At 35.5% G+C, this 13,125-nt stretch overlaps 1 protein-coding gene across 1 annotated transcript; it reads right to left on the bottom strand.

Annotated features, from left to right (window-relative positions):
• Positions 1-543: 543 nt before the first annotated feature.
• On the bottom strand, positions 544-12,814 carry LOC125653725 (fibrinogen-like protein A). Its single transcript, XM_048883307.2, has 7 exons — positions 12,750-12,814; positions 12,450-12,620; positions 11,333-11,443; positions 8,603-8,739; positions 6,251-6,347; positions 2,987-3,148; positions 544-2,403 (listed from the first exon to the last, which is right to left on the bottom strand). The coding sequence occupies exons 1-7, from the start codon at positions 12,775-12,777 to the stop codon at positions 2,063-2,065; spliced, it is 1,047 nt and encodes a 348-aa protein (XP_048739264.2). The 5' UTR covers positions 12,778-12,814; the 3' UTR covers positions 544-2,062.
• Positions 12,815-13,125: the final 311 nt, after the last annotated feature.

Below are 13,125 nucleotides of genomic sequence, written 5' to 3'. Positions count from 1 at the left end.
ACAAAAAAAACCCCAACTGAATATGGATTGTCTTTTGGCTTGTTTCAGTACTTTCTCCTTAAGTACATAAGTGCTCTTTTCTAATTACTTTTTAACAAATGATTTAATTCATTTCCATGAATATCAAATTCTGTTATGGGAGCTTAAAGAAGAATCAATGCCCAATAAAATTACCAACACATCCAATGTGTATAACAAAACAATTTACAGGGGTGGGGGATTGCTGTTGTTAAAAACCGGTTTACGTTTTGTATCAAAATTTTGATTTGGGTTTATTTGCCATATATGTAGATGAATGAATTATAAGATGTATGTATTACAAAAAATATTGTCCATCTTCCAATTCGGGGTGGGGGCGGGGTATTATTTTGTTTTTAAAAGCAAAGTTTGTGTCCATCTTGGTTATATTAAGAATGTGAATTTAAAATTGTCCTGTTTCTGTGAGATTTATCCTGATTGTTTTCGATTAGATTAAAATTGTACCTTTTAAATTACAGTCTGCGAAACTCAGTCAGAGCAGGAAATGAATTAAACAATCTTCAATTATATGTTCAAGCTTTATCTAAAAATGAGTTTGTAAACAATGACTAACATACATTATTTGTTTCTGCTTTTATATCAATACGTTTCAGTAAACTATGAACATATACAATTACATTGTTCAGTTGAGTACAGTTCCTTCCATGAAAGGGGATGAGAAATTCAAAAACAGGTCATCAAATATTCTCCAACAGTCTCAGCCTCTGTGATTTTTCAGTGGACACATTCCAGCTGACAATCTTTAAACAAGTTACAGCCATGTTGGATTCACTTAATTTTCAGTGACTCGCAATTGTGTTGTCATATGATGATGCTTAGTCCTATACACTCCTCACAGAAAACATTTCTGTCTTAGTTTCATTAAGAACATCCAATCTTGAATATGTACCCTGCCAGTCAGAGCTACAAATGTATATTAATTTTAAAATCAATTGATTTTAACAAATGAAGTATGACATTTAAGAACAATCCACCAGTGGTTGTGTTTCTGCACAAACTTGAAACAATTTTCAAACATTTTCAGTAGAATTGTTTGGTATTTGAGGGCATATATTTCGTGTTTAGGCGTTGCAGCAAATCAACTTTAAAAAAAAAATCACACACAAAATAGCTTACTTAAATAGCAATGGGACGTTAAATGAAAAATGAATATACACATTTTTGTAAAGCAAAATTCAACATTTACTGAGGCTCACGTCTTTGAACAAAATCGGTTGTCTTGTTGCCATGGAAAAGTAGTCACAGCACATTTTCAAAGGTGTCATTATTACAGGACTGAAGGATGTATACTTTGTGTAAAATTTCGTCAAAATCGATGTCAGTCGTTTTCCACATGTTTTGATGCTTACAGAGAATGGCTCTTAGGAAATAAATGTCATACAATTGCATACGCTAAACAATGTGTTTAAGTGAATATTTAAACATTTATAAGTGTGACAAAAGACAGAGAAATAATGGTACCATCATAATGCCTATCGCTTACATTGTTACAATTGTATGATTGAATATTAACTTGGCGCTAGATTATGAGTAAACGACCTGTATCAGGTAATATGCATTTCTAAAAACTAACAAAAAGCTTCACATTCCTAAAAAACTAACAAAAAACTTCATGTTTCTAAAAACTAACAAAAAGCTTCACATCTTCCTCTTCCGAAAGAGATACATCCCCTCGCAATAATTAATCAATATCAGATAAAAGTTGTTCACAATTAATACTTTTTCCATCATGGAAAACTTGCATCCGTTACAATAGACGTACTATATATATTACGATTCATCCGCGGATTGTTCACAACTGGAGACCACTCATGAAAAAATGGATACAATCACAATTTGTAAAGATATCAAAGGCGAAATCATTGGACATATCAATGTTTTTGATATAGAGATGGATAGGTACACTCACCGATTACTTTTACTAGTAAATGGAATACAATTCAATCATTCTACACAAAATGATTCATTTCATTACTCAATAAAAATAGACTGTAAAAATGCCTGATAATTTCATTCATATTTATCAACCGTCCGTTACTGTTCTCTTTTCATCTGATGTAAAATAACCATATTCAGGACATGATTTAGTTTTCTGATTAATGCAGTATATATTGATGTTAATTCTTGGGCTGATCATCATCTCAGTCCCTTTTAACGCTTTAGTAGATTTCCAATGATACCAGAACGGGTATTTCCGATCAGACACAGCCGACCCGGCGTACTGCCCGTTCAAGTTGGATTTAGCACAGTCCCGGTACCACCAGGCTCCGTGAAGGTCTTCTGCACAGTTACGATTACTCCTGTCATTATCCTGATCCCATGTAGTGAACTGATCTCCACTGTGAAACCGGATCAAACTGTCTCCTACAAGATAGTATTGATAACTGTTATAAACATTAACTATCTCCTACAACAGAGTATTGATAACTGTTATAAACATCAACTGTCTCCTACAACAGAGTATTGATAACTGTAATAAATATCAACAGTCTCCTACAGCAGAGTATTGATAACTGTTATCAACATTAACTATCTCCTACAACAGAGTATTGATAACTGTTTTAAACATCAACAATCTCCTAAAATAGAGTATTGATAAATGGTATGAACATTAACTGTCTCCTACAACATAGTGTTGATAATAATCTCGGCTGAGATTCGGTTTGGCGGAATATTTGGACTGACGCCTTCACCGAAAAGTGTATTATGGTTACACCTATATATATCTCATCTAGTACAAAGTATTTGAATTGTATAAACATAAAAACACAAAGCAATACAGTGATGACCAAAGATCAAACAATGTGTATATTCATTGACCGATAGGGTCCATGGGTCATTGCATGTTCTGCATGTTACATGTAAATTTATTCTGTATGATATTTTGTGTGTAATCCGAATGTGTTTCGTTCTGTGATGAGTTAGGATATATCTAAAACATTCATACCCGCTGTTCCTGAATACCCCGATACTGTAAGCTGGTATTTACTGCTCTCGCTTCCAATTTGAAATGTGGAGTACAGGGCGTACGCTTTCTCGTCAGCAAAACTCAACAGCTCCACTCGTAGTTCTTGATTTGTCATTGTTAAATAGTGAATCCCATCGTTCCCTGTTTATTAAGAAATAAAAACAAATATCACTACATAGAAACAAATGATAGGGATATGCAGTTTGCTATAGAGATGTGCAAAATCAACTTTTTACAGAAATGAAATCTTTTTCTTTTTTCTTTTAAACTTTCAGGGCATCTTGGATTCCAAGTTTAGAAAAAGTACCCACTACAGTGTACATGATCAGGTATTGAGCATTCTTTAGTAACATTAATACAAGCAAGCGTCATTTGAAAACATTTATCAATGTTAAGCATTAAGTGGAAACTACGAAACAACGTTACTTTTCTACTTCTCCTCCAGAACCACTGGGTCAATTCCAACAGATATATAATAAAGAATCATTGGGCAAAGGTGATTCAAAATCATTAATTGGAGATAAGAGTCTACCCTTTCCAATGCCGGTAATTAACAAATTGTGAAAATATGGTGACATCCTTTAATTTCCATGCATCACTAGACCAGAAAAAAGCAAATCGTATATGAAAACTTCCTTTAAGAGTGTAAATTAAATTCTGTACATATTATGACTCCCAGGAGATGAGTGGGGCCACAATACGGATCAAACTTTTAAATGGAAATGCAGAGGAAAATCTTTTAAATTGTATTTCTCAAGAACAGCTGGACCTGAATTAGTCATATAAATATGTAAGACTAGCATCCCCAGGAAATGTAGGTTAAAGTTTGATCAAATTATGTACGGGGGTAAAATGGGCCACAACATGGAATCAAAATTTCATACTGGTATATATATATATATATATATATATATATATATATATGCATAATAATGTACATTCACAGTTAAAACTTTGAACATATATGTTTTAACAGTAACACGTCATGATTAGTCATATTGTATCCTTATTGTACAGTCAACTTGGTTCAAATTGTATACTACTCAAAATTTGATAAGGATCATAGATATTTTTCTGTTTAAAAAATTAATTACTACATAACTGGCAATATTGTGTCCAAGTGAAATCAAAAACGTCTTCAACAAACTTGCACGTGCATTTCATGCCATGTGAAATGCGTTTCTCATCACAGTTTCTGCTTTTGCTACCATTGCACAATTTTCACTCATGCATCGGTGTCTGAATCTTTCTAAAATTTCAAACTCACTTGAGTGTTTACACTATGTTTATCAACACAATGCCCCCTCAACGTGTAAGGCGTCGCCTGACGACAGAACAACTGGGCAGATGTATTGGAATGTTTGACGCTGGCTATTCACAACGTGACGTTACAAATGCACTAAACGTCAGCCAGAGCGTTGTAAACAGGGCCTGGAACCGACAGCAAACTTTTGGTACAGCAGCACACCGATATCGGGGTGGTCATCAGAGGTCGACAACTCAACGCTAAGACCATTTTGTGGCTCTTCAGGCACGACGCCATCCCTTCTGGACAGTAACCAGCCTACGTAAGGACCTCCTGAACGCCTCGGACACCACTCAGACGATACGGAATCGGCTTCACAATGCAGGTTTCAACTCGAGAAGGGCATGTGTTCGAGTCCCTCTGACTGTTCGACACCGGCGGGAGCGATTGGACTGGGCTGAAGATCATGTCACTTGGACATAGAACGATTGGGTTCAAGTTCTGTTAACCGATGAGTCAGGGTATTGTTTGGAATTTACAGACAGGAGGCACCGAGTGTGGCGACGACAACGTGAACGTTTCCATGATGCCAACATCAGTGAACATGACCGTTATGGTGGTGGTTCCATCATGGTCTGGGGTGTAATCAGCAGGGATGGAAGAACATATTTTCATGTCGTGGAGACAGGAACAATAACGGGGATGCGGTACCGGGATGAGATCCTCGATGTTTACGTCAGACCCTACACTGGTGCTGTTGGCCCTGAGTTCCTCTTGATGGATGATAACGCCCGTCCTCATCGCGCCAGGGTGGTGGAGCAGTACATTCAGCAGGAGACAATTGTCCGTATGGACTGGCCAGCGCGCTCGCCGGACTTGAACCTGATTGAGCATGTATGGAAGACGCTGCAGGTTGCCCTTTCACGCCGTAGAGCACAACCCACGACTTTGGGAGAGCTCGGAAACCCCCTCGTGGAAGAGTGGAACAACCTTCCCATTCGAAACATCCGGGTGCTTATTGACAGGGTGGCTCGACGTTGTCAAGCCGTCATTGATGCAAGGGGAGGCCATACCCGGTATTGACACTTCATCGACTAAATGTAATGATGGACTATCCCCAAAAACTGTGTATTTCTTTCTCTGGTTTGTTGTTAACTTTTTGTAATGAAATGCCTTTTGGTGTTGTTATCAGATTTCAAGCATTCCGTATTGATAAAATATCATGCCGTTCATGAATCTTCATTGATAACCGGAGTAAACACGTTTCTGAGTCAAATCTATGTCTTTTGTTATGTTAGTGGTAAATTACACACATATAACCTAGTGATCCTTATCACATTTTGAGTAGTTTAGTTCCAGTAGGCCACAATAGGGAATAGAGGTTTTACATGTACATGGGAATACATACTTTAAATCCTTTAAAAACGATAATATAACGAATATTGATAAATCTCTTCAATCCCTATACAAAATTTATATTATGAGAAACATGGATCCTGTATACGCTAGAGGTGGGATCATGTACCTAGGAGGAGTAAGCATTCCCGTCTCTCTGTCACACCTGCCATGAATCCCTTATCAAAAGAATCTGTAGAAAACTTAGAATGTATAGATATGCTTAACATTTGGTACGAAATACGTCAGACAGTACTCGACTTAATGACAGGTTGTTTATGTAAATTAGATTGTTATCACAACCATACACTTTGTGAAATGCTGACTTACAATGAGATTGTTTATACATGAAGCGTGAGATGTAACCACATCCTCCGTTCCTGGTCCCCGCAATATCCCACTTTCATTGGGTCATTTCATTCATGCGAACCTACTAACTTTTACAGTATGGAGATGCATATTTCTTGATATTATAAGAATACTTAGATTTACTTATTGACCATGTTAACATGATTGGCGATATTGACACAATGATATATTAATGTCAAGCTGTTTCTAAATCAATCATTTTACATGTAACATTGGTGTGAAAAATAACCTACCAAGCCAGTAGTTTTTGGATGGGTCTCCGAATCCTTTCTTGTAATCTGCCCATGTTTTATAAAAATCTGTAGAGCCATCCTGTCGTTTTTGGATAATCTGCAAAACAAATAACATACAGATTGAACTTGATTCATAGACCCCAAGATATGGCCCTTGGAATATGTAAAACTAAAAGTAAATATTTAAAAGGAGTATTGTGATCACAAATATGTATAATAATCCGGGGTTTAAAACATGTTAGATTTTATAAATAGAAACATAACAAAGTTTTTTTTACAAGATTTTATTCGCAATTTTATATAGAATAAGATTGTACGATAGTACGAAACGTGCGATGTGATATTTTCATTGAAACGTTATTTTGCCATAATGGGACCAATCTTGTAATGCTCATTTATTGGAAATAAAAAGATACTCAACAAGTTACCATTTCCCCCTGTTGCTTGGTCAGCAATCGAAATAATCTTGTTCTGCGTATAGTCAATTTTTAAATCAAGGTAAGCTACTGACAAACAAGTTGATGGTACAGGGATTTCAACAGTCTCGATTGAAGTCAGTATTTCGCAAATTCTATGGTAGTTGTTATTATAACGATCTACTTCGTCAGTACAACCTCGCATTGGGACAAATGCTGTCTGACGTGTTTCATACCGACTGTTAAGCCGTTCTTGGCACACTGATTTTGACTGCGGATAACTCCGTTTACCTGATCAGGATATAGGGCTCAAGGTGGGTGTGACCAGTCAACAGGGGATGCTTACTCCTCCTAGGCACCTGATCTCACCTCTGGTGTGTCCAGGGGTTCGTGTTTGCCCAACCATCTATTTTGTATTGCTTATAGGAGTTATGAGATTGATCACTGTTCGTTATCTTCACCTTGCATTCAAAGATCTTATTATGTTTAACTGATCAAACAACAAAATTTGAAAATAATACATTTTACTACAAGTCAATTTGATCTAAACACACAATTGTGTAGTACGTTTGAAATATATATTGACACATTTCGCTTAAAAAGATTCTAAAGGTTCTATTCTAGAACAATAATTTGGAGAGTTCAACTGCGGTGACGTAATAGAATGTTTGTTTTCAATTATATAATTTCAAAAAACTAGAAATTTCTAGGACTTTGTTTCAATCTTTGTACAAACAGAATGTAAATTTTGTGGTATTACGCAACTTGATAGAATTACACTAGATATTCTATTGTTGGGGACTGGACTTCATGACAAATCTACGACAGTGTTTCAAACAGACTTATTCTCGTGTGCTAATTCAACTTCATTGAATGTGGTAAATCAACATCGGACATTGCTTTATGAACTTTGATTAGGTCTACTCTGTGCTAGTATATATTCATTGATCAATATTTTTTACTGTACATATTTGTATATGAACTGTAAAATCGTTGAATTGAGTGTAATTATTTTGATGGACTTAAACAGGGGATTCCGACTGATAAGATTATGTTTAACTGTAGAATTCAACACCATTTAAATCCATTGTGTTTAATGTACAATTCGGAGATGTCTGTTATAAATCCGTGCGTTTTAATGCGAACATTTTTCTCATCTAAGTACACTTTTCCACAAAGGTGCGAAGGTTAAGTGCTGTAAAGGTGGTTATTTGTGCTGGAGGTACGCGTTTATCCACGCCGAACATTACGAGTGGGAAGAAATTCACGGTAACTGAATATAATTTATGGGACGTTTACACGCTTATGATGTTATTATGAAATTTACGTAAATTTCCCCACGCGTAAATAACCAGTTTTACAAAATCCGGTTTTAAAAACAAACTTAACACATATCTTTTTTAAATTTGCGTTTAATCTGTAATTCAGTATTTATGTATACGGTTATTTCGACAAAAGCATGTGTAGTTATGCCTTCCCATAGTTACTATGTTAATTTCTAACCTTTTCTATGTGTTTAGTGTACTTTGTTTTGGTTTATATTGTTTTACATTTGAAATGCTTAAGGGTAGTTATCTTGATAAGATAAGCGCTATATAAATGTATAATAATAATTTAAATTTTCAGTTTTTTAATATTGCCAATGACATCTGTTGATCACTCTACTGTCTGTTACCAGAATGTAAATGTGGCCTCTCCGACTATTGTATTTATAATTGATATGAATGAAATCATCGATTCAGGTTATTTTACTATCCTTGGATTATCTAATCTTTATATTTTTTCCAATATCAATTACTCAAAATATCGTTTTACAAAACGCTGTGATTGATCTGGAAATTTCTGATGCACAGCTCAAATACTTGATATGCCTACCAAAGACTACATATTCGATAGAAGTTCTTGTGGTTTGTGTTTCTGATTTTAATGTACTCACCGTCCAGCCCCCTCCATCTGTAGTCATGTCACAGTACACTTTCTTTTCCTGATCATTAACATCTATCGAATACACCCCATCGTTTCCTTCCACGCCTGGGTCACTTTGTAAAATCTCCATACAGCTCTTATGTCGCTCTGGAAGAAAGACATTATCACCTATTGATTGCTCCCCATGATATACAGTTGTAGTACTGGTCAATGACATGCAGGTTCTTGTAGAATATCAGAATATAAATGTTTTGCAAGGTTTGCTGAGCAACTGACGACGAATTTATCAAGCACGCAGTTGTGTTAAGTAGGGTCATAGAAATATATCAGGGAAAAAACTTAAATAAACAGATTATTTTTTTTTATAACTTCTGTACACACAACCCTTTTATACAAAACAATATGTATATATAATTAAGTGCATATTGACCTCCCATACATTTTTCACCAGACGGACAGTCTCTACATCAGCTGCATATCACGTGATAAAACTTCAAGATAATATCGTACCGTGTATGTACAAATCGTTCCATTGACACGATATCCAGATATCAATGCAAGTTAACGTTCATATAACTTCAAAGCATATTAATTCCTTCATTTGAAAAGTAATGAGAGTAACTGTATAGTGACTTGTAACATGTCTAATTTTTGCATTGAATATGCGAGATGCAGCGATTTTTGCATATACAAAGTTGAATGCAAGGTGAAGATATCGAACAGTGATCAGTCTCATAACTCTTATAAGCAATATAAAATAGATAGTTGGGCAAAGACGGACCCCTTGACATATCAGAGGTGGAATTAGCTGCTAGAAACATGTTTTTTGTTGAAGACACTTTGCTACCCTAGGTTTCCTTTTGCACTGAAGATCACATGTCACATAAATCAAATATTTTTCACTCAAAACCCTCGGGGTGCCGTGCCAATGATGAAATGTGTATGTACGAAAACACTGTTTATGCAAACGAGTCCATTTTGAAAATCATTATACGTGCAGATTAGGGGCGATATCAAGATCACAATATAATATGGATATTACTTTAGCATGTATGACAAACGGGGTGATTTCAGTTTCTTCATCGTTAACTTCCCATATTTATGTAGCACTATTCCATTATCACCTGCATATGGTGTTTATATATCTCAACTGATTCAATATGCAAGAGTTGTTCTGCATATAGTCAGTTTTTAAATCGAGGTAAGCTACTGACAAACAAGTTGATGGTACAGGGATTTCAACAGTCTCGATTGAAGTCAGCGTTTCACAAATTCCATGGTCGTTATAACGATCTAGTTCGTCAATACAACCTTGCATTGGGTCAAATGCTGTCTGACGTGTTTCATACCGATTGTTAAGCCGTTCTTGGTACACTAATTTTGACTGCGAATAACTCCGCTTACCTGATCAGGATATAGGGCTCACGGCGGGTGTGACCGGTCAACAGGGGATGTTTACTCCTCCTAGGCACCTGATCCTACCTCTGATGTGTCCAGGGGTCCGTGTTTGCCCAACTATCTATTTTGTGTTGCTTATAGGAGTTATGAGATTGATCACTGTTCGTTCTCTTCACCTTGTATGAATGTTATATTAAGAAGAAATTTAAAGTATTTCATTATCAAAGAGAATTAATATAACCCATTTGACAGAAACTTTTACTCGATTGTGGTTTATCGTTTGATAGCGGTGGTAAGTAACGAAAAAAATATTTTGAGTTTTCCAACCTCAAAAGGATTGTAGATATGTACGTCCTCACCTTCGTCATGACGTGTTTTTCATTGTGACGTCATGTAATGTGCCAGTGCGGCAAAGAACATTTTTTACAGCACATAATGCCGTTTTTCAACTTATGTACTAAATTGAGAATTGAGAAGAATATTTTCGTTGTAAGTTTGTCGACAGACGATCGTACAGAGACAAGCTCTCCACATATTTGTCATGGAACTTCCATCAGATTGTTAGAAGACCTAACGAAGATATAGTCTATGGGGAATTCCAGCATCTTTTCAATATCAACTCAGAGTATTTGTGCGCAGAATTATAGTGGTGTTTAACAAAGTGAGTTTGTCGAATGATTGATCACTAGAGATGAGTATTTCCTTTTTCCATTTTTGTTGACGAAGTACATTTATATAATGTCAAGAAGTCTAATCTTTAATTGATAGTCAGCAATAATCATGTAAAATGTTGAAAAAAAAAAACGATTTAATGTTATCTCTTTAAGAAAAATTCATTGATTTCAAATTTACTAAACGTTCTTCTGAATGTTTTGGAATGGACATTTGATTTACTCCACTGCTGGCATATTTTGTGGCACAATACATTTGAAGTTTCTCCTACACCGCAGTTTATATTTTCGTGAGAAGCAAAGATAGAGTCTTGGTAGAACTTTCACTGGATTTAGCATTGTATATATGTTTGTAAGCGATGTTAAGATTAAGAATCCAATTTACATGTAGATACAGTAACTCACATTCATTCGTCCCATTGACTGGAATATCAAATGAAAGGTGAAGATAACGACCAGTGATCAATCTCATCTCAAATGTCTTTAAAAGTGAAGCATGGTTTTGAAGCATTTCAAATTTTGAAAGTGAAATTGGAATATAAGTAGAATAATCAAATGTGAAATTACTGCCAAGTTCGTTTTATGAGTACGGAATTGCAGTAAAAATATTGATATAGTGGTGCGTCTCTGGAGATAGCAATAATGCTAGCACGCATAACTAAAACACATACCTTCACATGTGTTTCCGATAAACCTATATGCACACTGACATGAGAACGTTGTTGAATTGGATTTACAGTTTCCGCCATTTTTACAGGGAGAAGAAGCACAGTGATCGATAACTGCAAGAAAAGAAATAGATCAGTACTTATTAATAAAAATATATACCTTGAGCAAAATAAGCTGCTTATTTGTGTCTTTCCTTTATTTCTCTCTCATAATTTCCCCCATTTATTGCTCGTATTGCTCTAATATATACAATCAATCTTCATGTAGAAGATGTGGAAAAAGTGGAAGTACTCCATAACAGAATATTCTTTATTTGGAAAGTACTCTATTAAGAGACATTATGCTTTCATACACCAAGTACATGTTTGACACTTCGAATTACCTACTTCATTTCAAGCTACAAGTTTCTGAGAATTGATTGAAACACATTATATACGCAATTTAAAGCAGTGAAAAGGTAGATATAACGAACAGTGAGCAATGGGTAACTGCTAGAAAAGAAATAAATCAGTACTTATGATTCCAGTTATACACCTTGAGTAAAATAAGTTGCATTTTTGTATATTTCCTTTATTTCCCTCTCATACCCACCCCCCCTCTATTGCTGGTTACATTTGGCGCGCGCTCTATAATTTCATTGTATATGAATCATTTTTCGTAAGGAAGAGGCTAAGAAAATTAAAGTATTTCATAAAAGAATATTGTCTTTATTTGGAAATTACTCTTTTAAGGGACATTTTACTTTCATACATCAATTGCATGAATGAGACGTTGAATTACATACATCCAATTAAAGATTAAGATAAAGAACAGTGATCAATCGCATAACCCCTGTAAGCAATACAAAATAGAGAGTTGGGTAAACTCGGACCCCTGGATACACCACAGGTGGGATCATGTGACTAAGAGGAGTAAGGATCCCCTGTCAAGCCGTCACATCCACCGCGAACTTTGGTCGTGTTAAACCTAACATGGAAAGCTAGGCAGTTTCTGCTCCTTCGTTAACAATTATTAAAGAAGAAATAAACCAGAAAAATACCCCGGATATCACATCGTCTCTTCATTGTTATCAAATACTATTAAGCGATGTAATAAAGGTTCTTGCATTTAAAAAAATACCACATTTCATGTCCGTTGCCCACTGTCCGTTTGGTGCGCAAACAAACATCCGTGAACCAGACTGAATGTAATTTTGGTAACAGTCAAGTTTCATGAATCTTTGAATTCCAATTCCATCCCATCTGCCGACGCTGCTCAGATTCACTCCCTTCTGGGATGGAATGCCACAATCTGTTGAGAATGAAAATACTGTAAAATGTGTGTTTTGAGTGGGTCTACATTTCATAGTTAACAATTGTATTCCGTTGTCGTGTTTTAAATATTTCACTCTAATTTGTATATTCATGTATAATCTATTACCTGAAAAAGTACATTCAAACTTGCCCATTGGTAAGGGTTTGCATTTTTCATTGATGGAACAATTGGATGCCGAATGAGAAGATACGATACCCTGCAACAAGAACGGAATATTGGTAAAGATTCAACAAACTTCGACTTCACATAAAAAAGTAATTGAAATACCTCTAGTAGATTTTATTGTAAAAAGATTAAACAGATATCAATATGTGAAAACCATAGAACGTATTCTTGATTAAATACTCAAAATAAACAATAAATACCAGTGCATTTTTCATGGCGTGCGCATTGACCTCTAATGACTATTTTTTAAGAACAATAGAGAACATTTAGTGGATTAATTACTTGCCAGTCCTCCTTTAAATATGTAACCATAGTG

The sequence above is a fragment of the Ostrea edulis genome, chromosome 7 (genome assembly GCF_947568905.1).
Source record: "Ostrea edulis chromosome 7, xbOstEdul1.1, whole genome shotgun sequence".
Taxonomy (NCBI): domain Eukaryota; kingdom Metazoa; phylum Mollusca; class Bivalvia; order Ostreida; family Ostreidae; genus Ostrea; species Ostrea edulis.
The sequence above is the reverse complement of the archived record's forward strand: the minus strand, read 5'-3'. Positions and strand labels throughout refer to the sequence as shown.

Bases quoted from the DNA above. Each gene is read 5' to 3' on its own strand.
- LOC125653725 (XM_048883307.2), bottom strand. From the start codon at position 12,777: ATGGGCAAGTTTGAATGTACTTTTTCAG. The intron at 12,621-12,749 runs GTAATAGATTAT...CATTCTCAACAG, and splicing joins GTTTGAATGTACTTTTTCAG to ATTGTGGCATTCCATCCCAG. The intron at 8,740-11,332 runs GTATGTGTTTTA...TCTTTCTTCCAG, and splicing joins TATCGGAAACACATGTGAAG to AGCGACATAAGAGCTGTATG.